Source organism: Cnephaeus nilssonii (genome assembly GCF_951640355.1).
Source record: "Cnephaeus nilssonii genome assembly, chromosome: 18".
NCBI lineage: Eukaryota > Metazoa > Chordata > Mammalia > Chiroptera > Vespertilionidae > Cnephaeus > Cnephaeus nilssonii.
This window is the reverse complement of record NC_137089.1, coordinates 32397898-32419849: the sequence shown is the minus strand read 5'-3', so window position 1 is coordinate 32419849 and position 21952 is coordinate 32397898. Positions and strand designations below refer to the sequence as shown.

Below are 21952 nucleotides of genomic sequence, written 5' to 3'. Positions count from 1 at the left end.
CTTGGCAATGGCCTTGCAGGTGAGAGGCTATGAGAGCTCAGGTAATTTTTGCAGGAGATCATTGAGTTTTTGTTCACACCAAGTGTGTAACTTGTCACCGTGTGCTGTTGGTGTTGGGCTCAGCCTGGCTGGATTACTAGCCGTTACTTGGGTTTACACTCTCCATTTCTTTCCCCTGGTTTTTCTTGCTTCTGTAGAGAATGTTTGTGGTGTGTGAGCATTCACACTGAATTCCACCCTGATCAGTGTTCTACCCTCCTCTCGGGAGGAGAGAGCTGGCATGGAAATGGTGGGCCCAACCATCTGGGCCACGCCCTGGCTCTTGTTAGTTGTGCAACGAAGGGCAGGCTACCTCACCTTCTGTATCTCCGTTTTCTTCTTAAGATAAGGTGTTGGTGAGAGTCATAGACTCTCCCACGATAAACATGATAGCGAGGACTGAGCAAGGCAATGTTTGCAAAGAACAGTGCCCGGTGGAGAATGTAACATCGGAGCTCATTAGATACATACAAATACTAAATATCTTCTGTCATTTATATTGCACACTAATCCTTTTTACTCATCTTTTGCTTCTGTTGAACTGTCAATTTTATATTTTTATTTATTCACAGCCTGGATTCTTTTGAGCTCTTTGTATTTACAATATTGAAAGCATTGAACACTGCAACCTTGGATATTATTGGGACTCAGTAAATGTTTTGATGGATGCTGACATTATTTCAGACCTCATTTGTCAGTTGTAGTTCTTATGTGGGGACACAGGAGGGAGAGAAAGCAGGCATTTTTCACTGATTCACTGTACAAAGTGAACAGATGAAATCTGTATGTGACTTATGTTCCTTAATACCGAGACACTTTGACAGTGTCCTTACCTTCTTTATTTTATGGAATAACAAATGAAACATAGAGCATTTAAGTTAAGGCAATTTAGTTGCAGCCATAACCCACAATTCATTTTTTTTTTTAAAAGAAAACAAGAGATTATTTCTTGGAAAACCAAATGTCAAAGAATCCATTTTAACTGCTTACATTAAACAAAATATTTCAAAGGGATGCGCTTTTGCTTTTATTCTTATGACTGTTCCAACAACCCTTTTCCAGCCTTTCAAAGTCATTCCCTTTGTAAAGGAGGCTTCACTTTCTTGGGAGCAGCGCCCCAACAGTATTACTGTGCCCTGTTCCTAAGAGGGCCACCACATCGAGGTAAACAAAAGGCAATTAGCATTCAAAGGGGAAATCATTTTGCTTTGAAAAAAAAAATCTTTTTGTAAATTACATAGAACTAGTGCCTTTTAAAATGAGGATTCTGAACCCTAAGAACACTATAAATACCATTTGGTATTAATGTATTAATGGACGAAGATGCTCTGAAATGCTCCCACACGCCCTCCCTCCTCTTTCTTTTCACCTATCTGAGAAGGTACATAGTTAAGTTCAGGCAAACATAACAAGGAGGTGACAGAGATAGGCTTTCAACTAATTTATTTTCCATTCCATGCTTTACAGCGCTTTGTCACTATTATATCTGTCTACACCTTGAATGTCCTTCTCTGACTAATAGCTGCATAATATATTGACAGTGACATCTCAAAGTGCAGGAGCACCTGAAAATAATATACACTAAATCTCAATGTATCTGCAGACGAATGGCTGCCTCGTGTAATTACGAGTGGGCCTGGAGAGAGGGTGCGTTCTCTGCTGGTTTTCAGTTATTTAATGCTCCCATTGTGTTACTCAAACATTTCACCAGTTTTCTTTTAAAAAATTTCCAATGCTTAACACCGTCTTTCTCTCAACTCCTAGTATCATAAGCGTGGTTGAGACATTAACTTTTCCCCCCTCCTTTTTCTAATTTGGTAGCTCTTTCTGAGTGCCCTGAGAAGGATATTTTAGGAGTGATAGAGCATGGGTGAGGTGAGATACCTGGCTTCTAAAACTCTAAATCTAGCTGGATTTTTTTTCACAACTCCCCGCAGTTGTGTTTCCTTGGGACTGAGGAAAACAATTAAGCAAAGTCGGGACCCAGACCCTGGGCTCTGCTCTTGCTGAGCCCCTTCCTCTGCGAATCTCTACTGTGTAGAGGCCCAGCTCAGAGCAAAGCTCTTGATGACAATAGTTTGGCAGAGAAATGTTTTGTAGGGTCACTTACATCTGTGGTCATAAGCACTGAGTATTTCTGACATAAACATTTATAGCAGTCTGTGTGAATTTTCAGGTTTTACTTTTACCCGTTAAGGGATTAAGGAATCCTAAAAGTGCAAGGTGCATTTTGCTTCAACTCAAGCACACTGTTTCTCCTTATTAAAAAGAAATCACCTAATTTGGAAACAGCCCAAATGCCCATCAGCATGTGAATGGGGAAAAAAAGCTGTGGTACATTTACACAATGGAATACTACGCTGCTATAAAAAAGAAAGAACTCTTACCATTTGCAACAGGAGGGACCTGGAAAGTATTATGCTAAGCGAAATAAAAGTCAGAGAAAGGTAAGCATCACATTATCTCATCATATGTGGAATCTAATGAGCAAAAAATCTGATGGACAAAGTAGATCCAGAGACATAAAGCATGGAACAGACTATCAAATCTCCGAGGGAAGGCAGGGGAGGGTGGGTGGATAGGAAAAGATCAACTAAAGAACTTGTATGCATAGATGCATAACCCATAGACACAGACAATAGGGTGGCGAAGGCCTGGGGTGGGGAGTGGGGGGAGGCTAGAAGAGGTCAATGGGGGGATAAAGGGGATATGTGTAATACTTTCAACATAAAGATTTAAAGATAAAAAAAAGAAATCACCTAGTACTCACTTCTGCTCCCGTTTGATGTCTGTTTTCTCATCCTGCCCACCTGGCCCCACTCATTTCATCCTGAGGCCTTTACATTCTACCTCTGTTCCTTGTATGGCAACTGTCTTCTCAATAATCTAAAAAAGTAGATCCCAAATCTCCTGTTGTCCTCATTTTTCCTTTGTTTCTTTGTAGCTATTGTAGCGTTGACACTGTGGACCACCATTTCCTCTAGAAAGTCTTCCTCTTTTGTCCTACCAGAACCTGGGGATTTTCAGGGTTTCCAATATGTTTGATATTCTTTTCCTCATGTCACCACCTCCCAAAGCTTCAGTCTTGCCCCTCTGTCAGTCTCCTTCGCGCCTTGCTCCAGGGGTGGCCTGGGGCTCTCTATAGATATCTGGGATGATCTGCATTCTGTACTGCCAGCCCCTTCTTCTCAAGGCAGTTCTGGTTCTGCATCTCTTCCTTCTGGGAGACCCGCTGGACTGTTCTGATGTAACTTTCAGCTCATCTAAAACTGAGCTCGTCTTACTTTTGGTCAGCGATTTAGGGTAGAAACCTCGGCTATCACTTTTCCTTCACATCGGTTGGTTCAGGTTGTATTTCTGTCTCCTCTCCAACATCTTCATCTTCTGGCTGTCTACCAAATACCTGTCAAGGCCTAGGAGGAGAGGTAGAATTTGGAGAAGGGGGAAACAGCATTTCAAGTGAGTGGAACATAAACCAAATGGAGGGCTATTGTGAGGGGCCAAGAGATACACTTGACTTGAGTACTTTGGGGACAGTTAGAGAAATTTAGGAGTTATAGAGAAATTTAAGCCTGACATGGGTAAAACAAGGAAATTAGACATTTTTGAGCAGAGAAAATGTGGTGAAACCTGCATTAAAGAGAGATTAGTTGGGCTTTGTAAACAGTTAGGGGCCAGGAAAGGCCTTGGTGAGTTGGAGATAAAGGGGAAGGGGTGTCCAAGGCCTCTAGCCTGGGAGGTTGCGGCCTCCACAGGGGACTGAGAAGGTGCCTTTTTTATTTTTTTAAGGAAACTGATGTCAGTTCTATCCATACTCAGCTTCAGGTGGCATAGAAAGGAAATGTCCACTAAGCACTTGAAGGTAGGAGGCTTCACAGAACTTGTGTGAGTGCACGGGGCTGGGGAAGGAAATTTGTGAGTCATAATTGCCTTCGCAGTTTTTACTGCTTCTCCCATTGCTCATGATTTATCCTTTGGTACTTGAATGCTGTCGCGTTATTTATGTTAATAATAAACCTCATTTATCTTGCAGATAGCTTTCTGTTAGGCTGCCATGAAATCTTCAAACTTATTTTTCTCAGTGACAAAGAAATGATTATAAGGCTATGGCTTGTCACAGTTTCATAACTTTGGACAAATTTATTGCTGTGAGTTAAGTACATTAAGATGAACATTTCGCAGGTACTAATGGCGTAGCAGGGTAATCGATTGCAGGCAGCTTGGATTTGTGAGCCCTGTGGGAAAAGCTCAGGCCAAGATTTTCTCTAAACACATAAAAGGATGTTTTAGGGTTGTCATCCCGTGGTCAGATTTTTTAATGGGAAGGCATGGTGGTCATGATGCCGGCCGAGTAATAATGTACCTTTTTGCCTTTTTATTTCTTTGTGAAACAGACGTTATTAGCACACATGAGGTCACATCCATCCACACCCATTGAGACCTCTGTGGTTGGGGAGTGGCAGGTGCGGGGGAGAAGAGAAGTGAGGAGAGACTCAGTTTTAATTGTCAGAGAAAACCCCCTTTCCTGACTCTGACAGACCTGAGTTGGGAGGGAGCCAAAGCCTTTTGTCTTTTGAGAGAGAATCAGTGAAGGGAGAGTGGAGAACTGCCCATTGTTTCAGTCGAGGAAGAAATCTTGTTCACTCCCCCCCCCCCCCCCCACACACACACACACAACTACTGTTGTTGGTCCCATAGTTGGAGTTTGGGTTCAAACCGCAAGAAGCAGCCCCTGTGCCACCTGCTGTGCTGTGTGTTGACGAGGTTCCAGAAGGTCTCAGTGAGGCTGAGTCCTGCCTGGGGTCGTCTCCAGGCCAATGGACCCTAAAGGAGCGAAGTGACTGAGCAGAGTGGGCCGTCGGAGTCTAGGCAGCAGAGGTAGTAATAGCACTGTTTAACCCTTATACTCCTTAGACATGCTCAGGGGCCTTGATATACTTGGTCCTGCCTACAAATGGGTAAGCTGCTCTCCATTCTCACAATGTATGAGTCTGCTTCGATGCCTTTGCAGGCTGCATATAACTAATGCTAATGACAACAAAATGTGATAAGAATACAGGAATAGAGCCCTAGCCGGTTTGGCTCAGTGGATAGAGCATCGGTCTACGGACTGAAAGGTCCCAGATTCGATTCCGGTCAAGGGCACATGTCCAGGTTGCGGGCTCGATCCCCAGTGTGGGACGTGCAGGAGGCAGCCGATCATGGATTCTCATCATTGATGTTTCTCTCTCTCCCTCTCCCTTCTTCTCTGAAATCAATAAAAATATATTAAAAAATAAGAGTAAAGGAATAGAAAGAGTGCCAGGGGAGGTCAGAGAAAGGTGTGGAGAAGCCAAGCTTTTAAGAGACAACACTCCTTCTGTTAGACTGATGCTCAGAGAAGTTAGTGCCTTGTGAAGTTCACAGAGCTGAAGAGTGGTGGAACTGAATCAGGAATCTGATTCCCAGCTCAGAGGTCTTTCCCGGGAGTGTGTTGTCCCTAAGACTCGATCAGTGGGGTTGCAGAGTGTGGCGTGTTTCTGCCTCTGCATTCTGTGTGCTGCTGTGGACCAGGCTTGCCCCAGAGCCCATCTCATTGCAGTTCATCTTCCAGCTCCCCTGGCCTGATTATACCATCTGCTTGGACCTCTGCTAAGCCTCCCTTAGACTCCGTGGGCCACTTCTTCATTTTCTAAGTCATATTCATAGTGTCATATGCCTTTCCATTCAAAACCATCCTATCTAATAAAAGCCCAGTGACTGAACGGCAGAACGACAGGTCAGCCAGTCGCTATGACTCACACTGACCACCGGGGGGCAGACGCTCAAGGCAGGAGCTACCCCCTGGTGGTCAGTGAGCTACCACAGTGGGAGCGTCACTAGGCTGATGGGGATGAGTGGCTGCTCCCGCTGCGAACCCCGGGCCGTTGGGCAGGAACCCGGGCTGTGACCTTTGCCTCCTCGCCCCAGCTGCTCCTCCTCTCTCCTTGCTGCCTCCTCCGGATGCCCGCAGGCTGCGCAGTGCCACCGCTGGGCTCGCAGAGCTGACCCCGGAGGCTGGGAGGCGGGTTCAGAGGCTGGGAGGTGGGTTCGTGGCTGCTGCGGGACTGAGGCCTACTCTGCCGCCTCTCAGTGCTATTGTCTCTGGGCCCGGCCCTGACCGGATTCCCTGGAGAGGTGAGTGCTCTGGCTCCATGGAAGATGCCGGACCAGGGGGCAGCTGCTCAGAGGGCGGGTCCACAGCCGCTCCACTGACCTGGATGAGTGGTGCTCCCACAAGGGGCTGATCCCTGCAGGCCACGCCCCCCACCAGTGCACGAATCCCGTGCACCGGGCCTCTAGTATGTCTATATTTTTAAATAAATTACATTCATGTACTAATATGTATTTTCTTTCTATCTATCATTCATCTCTCTCTTTATATATCTACCTATCTATCAAATCTACTTTATGAAGCATAGGAAACTTGAAATACAAAAGGCATTGGATAACAATAAACATCAGTAAAAGTTCTAATATGTTCCTTCTGATCATCAGTGGATTGTTGTGTTCCCATTTCCCTTCCCCAAAAGAACTGTGTTTACTGTTAGGAGAATAAATTCCAAATATTGTAATTTTAATTGTTAGAGCCATGTCTTTATTCCTGTTGCTACTAGTCTTGTTCAGATTAAAATCTCCATTCATCTTTATACTTTTAAAAATTTGTTTGCACAACCTGTGTTAGTCAGGGTTCTCCAGAGAAACAGATATATATCTAAACAGGTCTGTGTCTACGTCTATGCCTACGTCTACATCTATCTATGTCTGTCTATATCATCTCTGTGTATATCTATCTATCTATATCTGTTTATCGAGAGATGATGAATTAAGATTTATTTTAAGGAACTGGCTCATGTGATTGTGGAAACTGGCAAATCTGAAAACTTCAGGGCAGGCCATAGAATGGAAGCTGAGGTGGAATTTTTATGTTATTATCTGGAGGTAGAATTGCTTCTCCTTTGCGGGACCTCAACCACGTTATGGAAGGTAATCTGCTTTACTCAAAGTTTCCTGATTTAAAAGTTATATCTAAAAAAATACCATCATAGCAACATCTAGATGGATGTTTGACCAAACAGCTGGGCACTGTAGACTAGCCACGTTGGCACATAAAATGAACCATCCCACACACCTATCATAATTTTTTTCAGCTGGAACTTTTGTGGTAGCATCCTAGCTTACCTCCAGACTTCCAGGTCTCATACTTCCAGTTCACTCCCACAGTGCCAGAAGGACCTTTGAAGGAAAGACATTGGTATGGGGAGTTTGTTTGGGTCTAAACAGCATCTATACTAGTAAAAGAGTAATATGCTAATTAGACTGGGAGACCTTCTGGACGTCCTTCTGGACAAAGCCATGGTGGCGGGGCCGAGGCAGAGGCGGTTAGGGGTGATCAGGCCAGGAGGAGAGGGCAGTTAGGGGTGATCAGGCTGGTGGGGGGGGCAGTTGGGGGCGAGCAGGCCAGCAGGGGGGCCGGTTGGGGGTGAACAGGCTAGCAGGGGGGGGCAGTTTGGGGTTATCAGACTGGCAGTGGGGGCAGTTGGGGGCGAGCAGGCTGGCAGGGGGGCAGTTGGGGACAATCAGGCTGGCGAGGGGGCAGATGGGAGCAAGCAGACCAGCAGCGGGGGCAGTTGGGGGCCAGCAGGCCAGTGGGGGGGCAGTTGGGGGTGATCAGGCTGGCAAGGGGGGGCAATTGGGGGCGAGAAGGCAGGCAGGCAGGTGAGTGGTTAGGAGCCAGCGGTCCGAGGTTGGAGAGGGTGCAGGCTGGGCTAAGGAACATCCCCCACCCTGTGTACAAATTTTGTGCACCAGGCCACTAGTAAATAATAATAATATTCACTGCAATATTACTTTAGTTATTTCCAAAACACAGTCATGATAAAATTTAAGACTCTGTGCAATCTGAACCCCTCTAGCTTTCTAGCCTCATCTTTTCTGTCACTGCCAGCCTTATGTACCCTTTAGTTACCCACAAGCTACTCTTAGTTATTCAAATGCACTGATCATTTTTCTGTATCTACATGGCTTTGCTTTATGGAACAGAGCAACACTAATATAAGGCAAAATATAAGATAGGAATAAAGGAGGTACTGTGGGAGAGCAGAAATTGATGTGAACAATTCAAGCTTTTGAGTTCTGAAAAGCTTCATTAAGGTGAGGAAAGGGTGAGATCGATGGTGTTTGGGCTAAATTGCGCCCCCCCCCCCCCCCAATTCATATGTTGAAATCTTAACTCTTAGTACATCAGAAGGTGACCATATTTAGAGACAGGATCTTTGTGGAGGTAATTAGGTTAAAATGAGAAATGAGGTTGTTAGGATGGGCCCTAATCCAGAATGACTGGTGTCCTTAGAAAAAGAGGAAATTTGGACATATACTAGTATATGCCCAGAGAAAAGATGATATGAGGACACAAGGAGAAGGCAGCCATATACAAGCCAAGGAGAGAGGCCTCAGAGAAACCAAACCTGCGGACACCTTGATCTTGGACTCCAGCCCCCAGAACTGTGAGAAAAAAAAAATTTGTTGTTTGCACCACCCAATCTGTGGTACTTTGTCATGGTAGCCCTAGCAGACAGGTGGAGTGAGGAAGAGCTTGGGGAGCACAGGGTGAGCTAACCCTGAGAGACAGTAAATTGTAGAGTGTTATGTTTGTGGATTGTGCATCTGAGTTACTACTACATAGAATTAAATACATACTAGGTTACAACTCGTTTCCAGAATGTGTCAGAAATTTGCTTGGTAAGTGAATTAACCATCTGTACTATCAACATGACTGATAACTGTTGATGTTGACTTTGATCACCTGGCTCAGGTAGTATTTGTCATATTTCTCCACTGTAAAGTTACTCTTCTGTATTATACTCTTAAAAAAAAATCCTTATCCAAAATTATGTTTTTATTGATTTTGAGACAGAGAGACAAAGGGGGGGGGGAGAGGAGAGGAGAGGAGTGAGAGAGAGAGAGAGAGAGAGAGAGAGAGAGAGAGATTGATCGGTTGCCTTCTATATGCACCCCATCTGGGGATTAAACCCACAACCTTTTGGTGTATGGGACAACACACCAAGCAACTGAGTCACCCAGCCAGGGCTGTACTACACTCTTGGAAATGAAGTCACCATGTGCAGCACACACTTATGGAGTGGGTACCCTTACATTTTTAAACACAAAAAAATGTACACCAGATTTTGAAGAGTTGGTGTGAGTGATGATGTTGCTGGATTGTGAGGGGTGACAAAAAAGAAAAAAAAAAAAAAAAAAAGAGACCGTGCTTTTTTGGTTTATTTGTTTTGTGTCAAAAAAAATACCCCATAATGTGGCTATGAGAAGTAAGAAAAATGTTGACTTGAACTTTGTAATTTGTCGAATAAAATTAGATTTCAACCTTGGGCCTTTGTTGATTTAACTAAGGCAGTCAGTTCTTATCTACACCTCTGTACACTTATCTGTACCACTGGGACTGCTATGCTATTGTTGCAGCCAGAAAAGGAAAGATTAAAATTGGTCGGTCTTTCATTATTAACTGAGAGGTTATAAAACATTGTTTTCTTAAAGGCAGTGCCTTGACAGTTAAATTTATTGGGCAGTCATAGTCCTTGTGGATTTTTCAGAGCCTGACCCACCCTTGTCTTGGGTATAGTCTTTTCCTAGGCTACCGTTTCTATTACATATGGGCAGAAGACTTCATTACCTCCCTCTAGTGGTCAGCTTTATAATTTCAGAATCTTGGACAGATTTAGCAGGAAAAAACCCACCAAATTTGTGGCAATCCTCATGATAATGTTCCATACTGTTTTAATATGGATGCTAAAATGATATGGTGATTGTATTGTAGCTATGTCTTTTTGGATTAGAACTAATTTTTAAACGAGGCAGTGTTTTAAGGTGGTAAGTAATTATGATTAAAAGCTAGAGTGACGAAGATAGTATTCTAGGCAGAGGCTTACCTAGCTACTATTATACTAAGAACCTCAGTGGCCATTTAATTTTAGCCAGGGAATTGAATTTGGCTTCTTGCAAGTGTTTTATCAGGGCTGTAGGAACAAGTGCATATTCTAGATAAACTTGAAACTACAAAGCTTTATGAGACCAGGAGTGAGGGAGTCCTCTTGAGCATTGTTTGTCATTCCTTCACAGATTAAACTTTATCTCCAGTGCTGGAAATGGCCTTCTTTTAGAGCTCCGCATCAGCATTTTTTTTTTATTTTACCGTGGCTTTAAACAGATGCAGTATTTTTTTTTATAGGATCCTATCTCTGGATATGCTTAGGGTGGGGAACCTTTTTTTCTGCCAAGGGCCATTTGGATATTTATAACATTATTCACGGACCATACAAAATTATAAACTTAAAAATTAGCCTGCTACATTTTGTCAGACGTTTAATTAAATCACCCCTAATGCCTTGGCAGGGCCAGACCAAATTATCTCGTGGGCCTTATGCGGCCCTTGGGCCGGACGTTCCCCACCCTTGGCTTAGAAGGTTGAAATAATTTACCAGAATTTGAGACAGGCTTTGCCTTATTCTTGATGGAAATACTGCAGGTACTCATCCTTTGAGTGAGTTCTAGTGTTGGTTCCATTGAGAGGGTATGACATTTAAAGAAAGGCAACTAAATCAATGGGAACTTTGCCAGTCTCCTTCGATGTGGTCCTGATTAGGACTAAAGCACAACTGGAGAGGCAGCGAGCCACTACGCATTGCTTCTGCTCAGAAATAAGAAGGAAGAAATTCCTGCAGGGGAATTACTGTGTTAAAGCAGTAATCCGTTTGCGTCTCTTGGTGATACTCTTGTTGCTTATGATACCATATACACATAGTTCCGGAAAGTTGATCTGTCTTTGTTTTTCTCTATGGGGGTACATTAAGTAACGAGGTCACCTGTCTGTTGTTGCTCACCCAGCTGCATCTGATCCACTGGAACTCCACCCTGTTTGGCAGTATTGATGAGGCTGTGGGGAAGCCACATGGAATCGCCATCATTGCTTTGTTTGTTCAGGTAAATGGTCTCCTATGATTGTTGAATTGTTCAAATGCTTGTTTCCAATTCATTTTGCAAGATATATATACTTACGAAATGATCACCATGATAAGTCTCTAATAACCATCTGTCACCACACAAATGTTTACAATAAAATTAACTATATCCCCATGCTGTATCCTGCACCCTTCTTATTTATTTTATAACTGGAAGAGTACCTCTTAATCCCCTTCACCTATTTTGCCCACATCTCCACGCCCCTGCCCCCTGACAACCATCAGTTTGTTCTCTGTATCTGAGTCTGTTTCTGTTTTGTTTGTTTTAGATTCCACATATAAGTGAAATCATACCGTATTTGTCTTTCTCTGTCTGACATATTTTATTCAGAATAATACCCTCTAGGTCTATCCGTGTTCTTGCCAATGGCAAGATTTCATTCTTTAAAAAAATATATATTTTTATTAATTTCAGAGATGAAGGGAGAGAGATAGAAATATCAACGATGAAAAAGAATCATTGATCGGCTGCCTCCTGCATGCCCCACACTGGGGATCGAGCCCACAACCCGGGCATGTACCCTGACTGGGAATTGAACTGCAACCTTCTGGTTCATAGGTCGATGCTCAACCACTGAGCTATGCCAGCTGGGCAATATTTCATTCTTTTTTAATGGCTGAGTAATATTCCTGTGTGTGTGTGTTTAATATATATGACATCTTCTTTATCCATTCATCTATCAATAGCCACTTAGTTTGCTTCCATATCTTGGCTATTGTAAACAAAGCTGCTATAAAATTAGGGGTGCATATCTTTTCTAATTAGTGTTTTCATTTTTTTTTGATATATACCCAGAAGTGGAATTGCTAGATCATATAATAGTTCTATTTTTAATGTTTTGAGGAACTTCCATGCTGTTTTCTGTGTTGGCTGCACTAATTTACAGTCTCACCAACAGTGCACAAGGGTTCCTTTTTGTCCACATTCTTGCCAACACTTGTTACGTATTATCTTTTAGATAATAGCCATTCTGACAGGTGTGAGGTAATTTCTCATTGTGGTTTTGATTTGTATTTCCCTGATCACTAGTGATGTTGAGCATCTTTTCATTTGCCTATTGGCTATCTGTATGTCATCTTTGGAAAAATGCCTATTTAGATCATCTTCCCCTTTTTTGATCAAATTGGTTTTTTTATATTGAGTTGTATATATTCTTTATATATTTTAGACACTAACACCTTATTGGATATATTTGCAAATATCTTCTCCTATTCAGTAGGTTGACTTTTAGTTTTGTTGATGGTTTCTTTCACTGTGCAAAAAAGTTTTAGTTGGATATAGTCCCATTTGTTTATTTTTGCTTTTGTTGCCCTTGTCTGAGGCAACAGATTAAAAAAAAAACACAGTGCTAAGACTAATGTCAAAGAGTCTATTGACTATGTTTCTTCTAGGAGTTTTATGGTTTCATGTCTTACTTTTAAGACTTTAATTCATTTTGAGTTTATTTTTGTATATGGTATAATAAAGTTGTTCAGTCTCATTCTCCTGCATGTAGCTGTCTAGTTTTCCCAAGATTGTCTATTGAAGGGACTGTCTTTTTTCCATTGTATATTCTTGCTTTCTTTGTTGTAGATTAATTGACCATATATGTGGGTTTATTTTTGAGCTCACTATACTGTTCCTTTACTCTATGTGTCTGTTTTGGTATGAGTACCATACTTTTTTGATTACTATAGCTTTGTTTGTAGTATACTTTGAAATTAGAAAGCATGATATCTCTAGCTTTGTTCTCCTTTCTCAAGATTGCTATGGCTATTTGGGGTCTTTTGTAGATTTTTTTGTTTGTGGGAGGAGATGAGCTCAGGGTTTTTCTATTCTGCCATCTTGAACTGGAACCCAGAGTATTTGCTGGTCTCCCGTAAATTTTAATGGTGGTGACATCAAGCACATACACAGAGAACACTGACAATTTAAAAGTAGGAAACTTGGTCTTTGTGGGTCATGAGAGAAAAGCCATATTCATTAGTAGAAACTGGTTCATTTACTTGTTAGATATTTTCTTCAGAGTGCCATTGAGGGACTTTGGAGAAATGACTTAGAAAATGTGTTCTGAAAGCAGAGTTTCTTTTATTAATGAAAAAGAATTTGAAAATATTTTTGGACTCTGGCTTACTGCAAAATCTAAGAAAAATCAATAATGTAATTCTGTAGTGGATTTCTTTTGTTCTTTGCTATTAATAATTTTCACTCCAAGATGATTTGAAGTGCCTTATAGAAAACATGGATAAAATAAGACTGGCAAAGACCTTGATAGATACAGTCAATATAAAGTTTGGATTTGATCTCTGTGACGGACAAAGGATATTATATAAATTTAGTGAAATGTACAAAAGCGGACCATATGCTTTCAAAGGTAAAAATTTCATTGAAGGTGAATGATGGCCAGAGGGAAGGAGGGCAGGGGCAGTGGGCAAAGTGGGGTGTGGCGGTGGGGACATGTGTAGTAGTGTCAAAATACAAATACAAAAATAAAGTTATAAAAACAAAACAAAAAATACATCCCCCAAATGAATCTAATTCCTAAGATGAATCTTTTTGACATTGTCTTTTTATAAACTTGATGTGAAAAAAGACTTGCAGGTGAAGGAAATCCTGGACATTTTAGGCTTCTTCCTCCTTTATCTTACAGAAGAGAAATGAAGGGCCAGAGAGGTCAGGTCACTGTTTATAATCACACAGCGATTTAATGTCACCAGTTGGCACCAGAAACCATTCTCCACTCTGTTGTTTCAGTGTCTCATTTTTAAAAAATAAAACTAGGAATACCAGTGACCAAGTGGTCACATATGGAAGGGGAAGGGACAATTAAAGCATTGGTGGAAAGCCAAGACTTTTGAAACCAGCAAGAGTATTTCCAGGAACAAGCTCAATATTGGAGGCAAGGGGAAGTGTGAGAGCATGCACACTTGTTCTACCTTTCCATACGTTTGCCATGAGGAAAAATTCTGGTTATCTCTGTGACAGTGCCTTTCAGGAGAAAGTAAAATTACACAAACTTGAAAGCAAAATTTCATGAAGGAAAGAAGGACTGATGAGGATTGTCAGTTGGAGCAGAGAGGAGAGGGACTGTAGTTCACCCAGGGTGTCACACTTGGGTGAGAAAATGGGGGGAGGGGAGATTCAGGGCAGTGAGTATAAATGTCCCTTTCAAGGAGCTTGACTCAAGAAAAGAAAGACAAAAGGGAGAATAAGGTAGGGATGTACAGTGAAGGCCTGTTTGTTTCATTCTTAAGATCTGAGATTTGCCTGTGTTTTTATTCTGAGCAAAATGAGATAGTGGGAGTGTTAGGTTTAAAAATACCGGCAAAGAAAGGGGATAATGGACATAGGAAAGTCCTGGAGGGGGCAGGAGGGCATGGGGTGGAGAGCGTATGGCATATGTGTATGGACTAACCTTGGGTAACCACCCTTTATTCAAAATAGAGGCCCAGGAGGAAGAGGTGGGTAGAAAGGGGATGAATTTGTAGGTGGAAAAGGAAGGAAATTAGGGAAGTTCATGCCTGATGACCTTTATTATCTCTAAGAAAGGAAAGCAAAACTATTTATAGAGCAAAGGAAATGTGGGTTTGGAGTTGGGTTTTGGAATAGCCCAGAAGAAGAATGATAATATGGACTTGACAGTTGGTGTGGGAGACCCACATGAGCCTGGTTATCTCAGATTGTACAGGACAGTGTACTGTGGATTGTTCTCGATCCAGGTAGAGGAGCAGAGGATTCTAGCAAATTGTTCCACTGACCTGTTGCATAGCAGATGATTCAGGACTTAAGGATTAGATAATGGAGAGTGTTTGCAGAGATGTCATTCAGTGTAGGCAGGGAAGGAAGGAGACAAAGCCAAGAGTCTCCTGAGAGTTGGCTCCTTGTGCTCCATTAATGGGAAGAGAGGCAAGAAGGGAGAGCTGGACAGTGAGTTTTCAGAGTGAAAACAAATCCAGGGTGCGTTCCCGGGATGGTTTGCAGAGGTAGGATGGGGCTGAGGGTAAAGAGACATGCCAGGAGGGGACGGGTCACTAACATGGATGAGGAAGTCCTCCAGAGTGATGGCAGGGGTGATGACTGCAAGGGAGTGACCAGTGTGTCAGTAAGTGACAAGAAGAACAGAGATGGAAGACGCTGACGTCGTCTTGCCATACTAGCAGTTAACAGCTGTGCGTCACTACAGGTTGCCCAGAACCAAACCAGAGAGGGTCAGACCAGCATTACCACCATTTGTCCACCATCCAGAACTGTAATGTCAGTGCTGACATGTGCACATAAGGAACTGGTGGACATTGAAATTAGGTCTCAAAAGAACTGTTGGCCCAGAAAGAAACTCACTACAGACTGATTCATTTGCCTGTCAGCATAACCATTGTTGCTTGCCTCATTTTCGGTTCTTATAAGTGTATTTCTAATAGCACATGATCTCACTCATCTAGGGGAAATAATGAACAACATAGACTGATGAACAAGAACAGACCCAGAAACAAGGAGGCATGGATCAGACTGTCGGGCCTCAGAGGGAGGGTAGGGGAGGGTGGGGGTAAAGGGGAGAGATCAACCAAAGGACTTGTGTGCAAGCATATGAGCCTAACGAGCGGTTAAGGACAACAGGGGTGTGGGGGCATGTGTGGGGAGGGGTGTGGGCTGGGAATGGGGGGATGAGGACAAATATGTGATACCTTAAACAATAAAGAAATTAAAAAAAAAATAAAACAGCTGCTAGTAATTAATAGGGGGAAAAAAAAAAGAAGAACATGACAGCGACAGTGGCGGATGGTCCACTCAGAGGACAGCGTTATGCATGTGGGTCTGAGTACCGATCTGACGGTAACAGCAGGGCACTGACCACAGCTTTCAGTCTTATGGGAGGGAGCCTGCACAGTGTCCACTCAACGCCTGGGAGAGCTGTGACCTTGTGTGGACCTGAGGGCGTCCACATAGACCAGGAGGTGGTAGAAGAGCTTGTCAAAGTTGCGGAGTTATCCTGTCTCAGCGGGCATAGTGGAAAATGAGGGGAGCTGGCAAAATACAAGGCAATGAAGAGCTGAAATTCTAGGAGAGGAAAGTGGCCAGAGGGCTTGCATTTGGGGTGGTGGGGAAAGATGGCAAAGGTGAGAGGTAAGAAGTGAATTGGTCTCATAGCTCCTGGTGGACTCTTGGCACCAGGTGTGTTGTCACCTCGGTTACTGTAGGATTTTAGGGGTTGGGGGTGTGCAGAGTGTCATCGATACTTGCTTTTTTGGTGCTTGTAACCTCTGTAGACAAAAATTTGGCAGAGAAGGAAAGGGAAGAGATGGAATAGTAGCTCGAGTTTGTGGCTAGATACAAAGCTTTGCCCACAAAATGAAGAACCTTTATAGACAGAAGGAGCCAGTAATAGTTACTGAGCGCTGCTCTATGTAAGAACTTACTTGATACTGTATGGCTTTCTGAGTAAGAACAACATGGGTGGTATTAATTGACTTACATTGCACTATGCCCTGTTCTGAGGTATCTGTTTGATTTAGTCTTATCTTCAACCCCATCGCTTTTGTCCTCCGCACTGTATAGGTGAGGCATAGAAGTTAAGTAAACTCGCTCAAGGCTGAAAAGTAAGTCAGAATCAGAACCCAGGCATCCAACCCACATGACCTTGCTCCGGAACCACTACTTTATGTGGCCCTACAGCATTCACATGAGGACTCTTCGTAGTTATCATGTGACAGAGATGCTGGAAATGAAAACAGACCCCCAACTCTAGGCAGACATCCAAATGCTACACCACGGTTAAACCAATAAAACAAAGCAGGGCCCATGTCGGCTTTTGCACTCAGGAACACAGTTGCCTCAGGTTATTTCTACCCTCAGAGAATTTATTTCCTGTTTTTAGAGCCTACCTCAGGCATGGCAAACACTTGGAAAACAAAGTCGTGATTATTGTTAACTGATTGGCCTGTCTTAGATTGTGCAGATTTCTTCTCTCTTTTCTTTCCTCCTTGATGCCTTTCCACTAGCATGTTTCACAACTGGTTCATATAGACAGAAACAGAGGATACAAATACGGTGATAGCTATTCTGGCGCCTTAGAGGCCATTCCCTAAAAAGTTACATGGAAGGAAAAAGGCGAATGGTAGCAATGATTATCTGAGGTTATAGATCCTCTCCCATGTCACCGTGCTCCGTTATCCTGGACCAGTGAAACTTGGTTGAAAAGTGGAAATCAGATTGCACTTATCATTTTTAAATGTAAAGTCAAGTATACTTAATGTAAGATTTTTTTTAAAAAAGTCTCAAATTCCTTGGAGCATTGTATACAAGCAAAAGGATGTCATGATATGTTTTAAAACAGGAAGTCACGAACAGCATATTATTAGTTGAGAATACAAAGGTGATTATAGAAATTATGTGCAGTTGTAATCAAGAAATGTCCTGCTATCGGTGACTTTAGCCTATAAAAGCACATACCCACTTTTCTGAGTTAATGACATTTTTCAACATTGATAAAATCTTTATAATAGTGATCTAGACATGTCAGATGTAAAAATGGGAGGGTTTGGGCATGTGATGAGTAATTTTGATTCAGAAGCATCCTTGAGACTGTTGTATTGCTGTGTTAGATGATTTGACATATTTGTAGCCTTGTACACAGCATGATGAATTTAGATGGGTTCTTGGAAACGTCCAAGAACATATCTAATATTTGATTGTGCTATAGCTTCTGTTACAGCTTCAGTGACCTTCAGTGAACGTTGACCTGGTTATTCATGAAAACGTCATTGATTTATTCCCCAAGAAGGAAATTCAGGTGGACTTGATCCTCGCTTCTATAATTAGTTATTTTGAGCAAAAGCTAAGTATTTAATACGTTTGTGGTTAATGGCATATGCTTTATGTTTTTCAGATAGGAAAAGAACATGTGGGCCTAAAGGCTGTGACCGAAATCCTCCAGGATATTCAGTATAAGGTAAGTCACTGTTTTAAAGGAAATAAAAATCCTGGTTGTCTGAGAGGTCGGTCCCCAAAGGCCACCTTCAGGCTGGAGGATTCACTAAAAGGACTCACCGAAAAGCTGTTATTCTCATGGTTGTGGTCTAATGCAGCGGAAGGAAACAGATGAAAACCCAGTGCAGTGAAAGGCTCTTGGGCATAAGACAGGAGAAACCAGGCACAGTTTTCGGGTGGAGTGGCATGGAGACACCCATATTCTCCCAGCAGTGATGTGGCATAACACGTGTGAGGTATTGCCAACCAGAGAACCTTACTTGACCTTGGTGTCTAGGGTCTGCATGCCTGTGTGACTGACCTCAGCCACTCGGACCCGAGCCCTTCCACCCCGACCCTGTGCTGAACTAGACATTCCTCATAAATCACATGATTAGGACCAACTTACCTGGTCAAACTGGTACAACATGGGCCAAGGCCTCCGGCACACACAACACTCTCTAAGGCAGAATATTCCAGGGGCTCAGAGATGGTCAGCCAAGAGCCAGCCAAGGGCCAGTCTTTTATTTTTATTTTTTAACAGATATTTCTTTAAAAAATATTTTTTGAAAAAAAATGTGTTGTTGTTTTACTTTTCCATTACAGGTGACATACAATATTATATTAACACTAGAGGCCCGGTGCATGAAATTCATGCACGGGGTTGGGGTATGTGTCCCTCAGCCCAGCATGCACCCTCTCCAATCTGGGACCCATCGGGATCAGGCCTAAACAGGCAGTCGGACATCCCTCTCATAATCCAGGACTGCTGGCTCCCAATCACTTGCCTGCCTGCCTGCCTGCCTGATTGCCCCTAACCGCTTCTGCCTGCCAGCCTGATCACCACCTAACCATTCCACTGCCAGCCTGATTGACACCTAACTGCTCCCCTACTGGCCCAATTGCCTCCAACTGCCCTCCCCTGCTGGCCTGGTTGCCCCCAACTCCCCTCCCCTGCAGGCCTGGTCCCCCCCCCCCAACTGCCCTCTCCTTCAGGCCTGGTCCCCCAGTTGCCCTCCCCTGCAGGCCTGGTCCCCCCCAACTGCCCTCCCCTGCTGGCCTGATCGCCCACAACTGCCCTCCCTGCTGGCCATCTTGTAGCAGCCATCTTGTGTCCACATGGGGACGGCCATCTTTGACCACATGGGGGCGGCCATCTTGTGTGTGGGAGTGATGGTCAATTTGCATATTACCCTTTTATTAGATAGGAAGGGCCAGGCTTGAAGACAGGCCATTTTTTGAAATGTGAAGATTTGAGCAACCCAGGCCTGCTAGGTGAACACTTTCTGCCCATTGGTTATAGGAAAGTTGTGTAAACAAAACGAATAGAAACTATGGCAACCTTACCTCACAGTACTTCTGTACAAAAAAAATAAAAATAAAGACAAGTACACATAAGCCATAGGATAATGTATTTCACAGAAGGTGATGAAGATTGGTTTGACCCTGCAGTGACTCAGCCTAGCATTGCTGGGAAGCCAAGTTCTGTTGTAAACAGTACCTTTATGCTTCCATTAAGTCAATAGAATCTCAGTGACCTTGGAGGCGACCTAAAGCCAAGTCTGAAATCCATCTGGGAATGAAGTCTGATTAGCTCTATGCTAGCACAAGCCCATTGCATCTTGAACCAGACAAGAGCCTCTAACAGAGAGAGAGATCTGAGCGCCTCAGAATGAATTCAGGTACCAAGGGAAAGCACCGAGTAGTCAAAGAAGCTGGTGAAAAAGGGTGTGAGGACATATTTTTGACTGACATTTGTCTGATAGAAATTAGGTGGAGAAATTTTCCTTTATTTCTTCAGCTAATATGACATAAGTCAGGAGGATGGTAGGAGGCAAGTAAGCTGGATTCTTTTAAAAAAAATTTTATTTTATTTTATTGATTTTTAGAGAGAGAAATGAAGAGGGATAGAGAGATAGAAACATCGGTGCGAGAGAAACATCAATCAGGTTCCTCTTGCACGCCCTGCACCGGGGATTGAGCCCACAACCTGGGCATGTGCCCTGACTGGGAATCGAACCAGTAACCTGTTGGTTCACCAGCTGATGCTCAACCACTGAGCCATACTGGTCGGGCAAGCTGGATTCTTTAATGAGTCAAAGAGTCTCTAAAAGTAAGGAAGAGACGTAGAATTTAGGCATTAACTTTCTCTGTTATGTCTGCATTCACAGAGTAATCTTATAAGAGATATCCAACTGCCGTGACATGTCTGTCTGCCTCAAAGGCCTGAGCAATTTAAATAGCACTATTTATAATAATGGCTATTAATATGATTATTGAATAAGGGCACAAATACTTTCTTTTTTCCCCCTAAATATATTTTCATTGATTTCAGAGAGTAAGGAAGAGGGAGAGAGAGAGAGAGAAATATCAGTGATGAGAGAGAATCATTGATTGGCTGCCTCCTGCACGCTCCTCCCTGGAGATCGAGCCTGCAACCTGGGCATATGCCTTGACCAGGAATTGAACCTTGAACTCTTGGTTCTTAGGTTGACACAACCACTGAGCCACTCCGGGCACAAATATTTTATTTGAAAATGAAATTTAGCTTTGATAAAATTGATTTGAAAGAGAATCTTTTCATGTCAGTGTCAGATCTCCCTCTCTGGAGGAGAGATCTGAGAGCTGAAATACCAAGTACAAATGGGACAAAATGAGAATTTGGGAGGTAGGTTGTGATGCCAAGATCAAAGTACGAGGAGGAAAGTCAAGTCAAAATAATTACCTGAGCCAGGGTTCAGGCATTTTACTCCAAGGCCCAAGTATGGCTGTGCTAGGAGCAGGAAAAGTAGGTGACAGGGGACAGACAGACACTAGATAGACAATTGTACATTTCACACCAGGAATTACAGGGAAACTGGACTGTGGTAGAAAAGGAAATAGCCTAGACTCAGAGCAGGAGTGTCTTGTTGGACCCAGCCACTGTTGTTCCAATGAGAAGATAGAATGAGACACAAATCTGTGCGGTCCAATGATGTCATTTAGAAAAGATGTCAACTGGGATTTTTCAGTGCTAATAACTCTTTTATTGTAAAATTAAGAAATTTTATGTTAACATGGGATAATTTTATTTTTTATTTTTTAGGGGAAGTCCAAAATAATACCCTGCTTTAATCCTAACACTTTATTACCAGGTAAGTGTACATGGATGGATTGTATAAAGATGAATTTTAACTATGGATATGCATTCATTGCTTTCCTCAGAATATATAATTATATATTACTATAGTTAATAAAGGCTCTTTACAATATATATACTAGTATTCTCTGTGGTAGGTACCCCTTACCTAAACACGAGAGTAAACCTTTTGAAATAACAAATACTTTACCACTAGTTTCATTAATCATGAAGGGTTTCCTTTTTGTAAAAATTGCTACCTCTTTGTAAGCGCCAGCATAATAATGTAACCTTGTTATACTTCTAGAATTGATCAGTGAAGTTTTTATTAATCTATAGAGTGAAATAAACTTGACATCTAATTTTATAAGGTAACCTTTTTGCAATGATACTTACTTGTTAATTCTGATTATTTAGGTCTGCCCTAAATAGGTAGGGATTGTGTATAAAATACTCAGAATATAATTTGTAGTTAAAGGCTATTTTGTACAAAATTTTGGTCTTTACAAATCTCTACCCAAATTATGTGAAATTTCTTGGTGTTTCAAATGTAATCAAATAGGTCGATGCATCATATCTTCTACTTTGTACATTTAATTGCTCTATAGCAAACCAAACATTTACCCATCGTATTCAGTCACGAATTTCTCTAATACAGAGCTAAAGATTTCCATAAGAATAGTTTCTTTTATCCTATCATAATATGCTTTTAAAAATTTGTTGTTAAAAAAGCAATACAGATAGAAGTAGCTAGAGCAGAATGGTTAAAAACACTGGCTTTGAAGCCAGAATGCTTTG

The 21952-nt window shown here is 42.4% G+C and overlaps 1 protein-coding gene across 2 annotated transcripts in view; it reads left to right on the top strand.

The window, feature by feature from the left end:
- Window positions 1-21952, top strand: part of CA8 (carbonic anhydrase 8) — an 83437-nt gene that overhangs the window by 34119 nt on the left and 27366 nt on the right. For both annotated transcript variants that reach the window (XM_079796370.1, XM_079796371.1), the window contains exons 4-6: window positions 10960-11055; window positions 17957-18019; window positions 21122-21170. In XM_079796370.1, the coding sequence (XP_079652496.1) occupies window positions 10960-11055; window positions 17957-18019; window positions 21122-21170 (208 nt within the window). The remainder of the gene's footprint in view (window positions 1-10959; window positions 11056-17956; window positions 18020-21121; window positions 21171-21952) is intronic.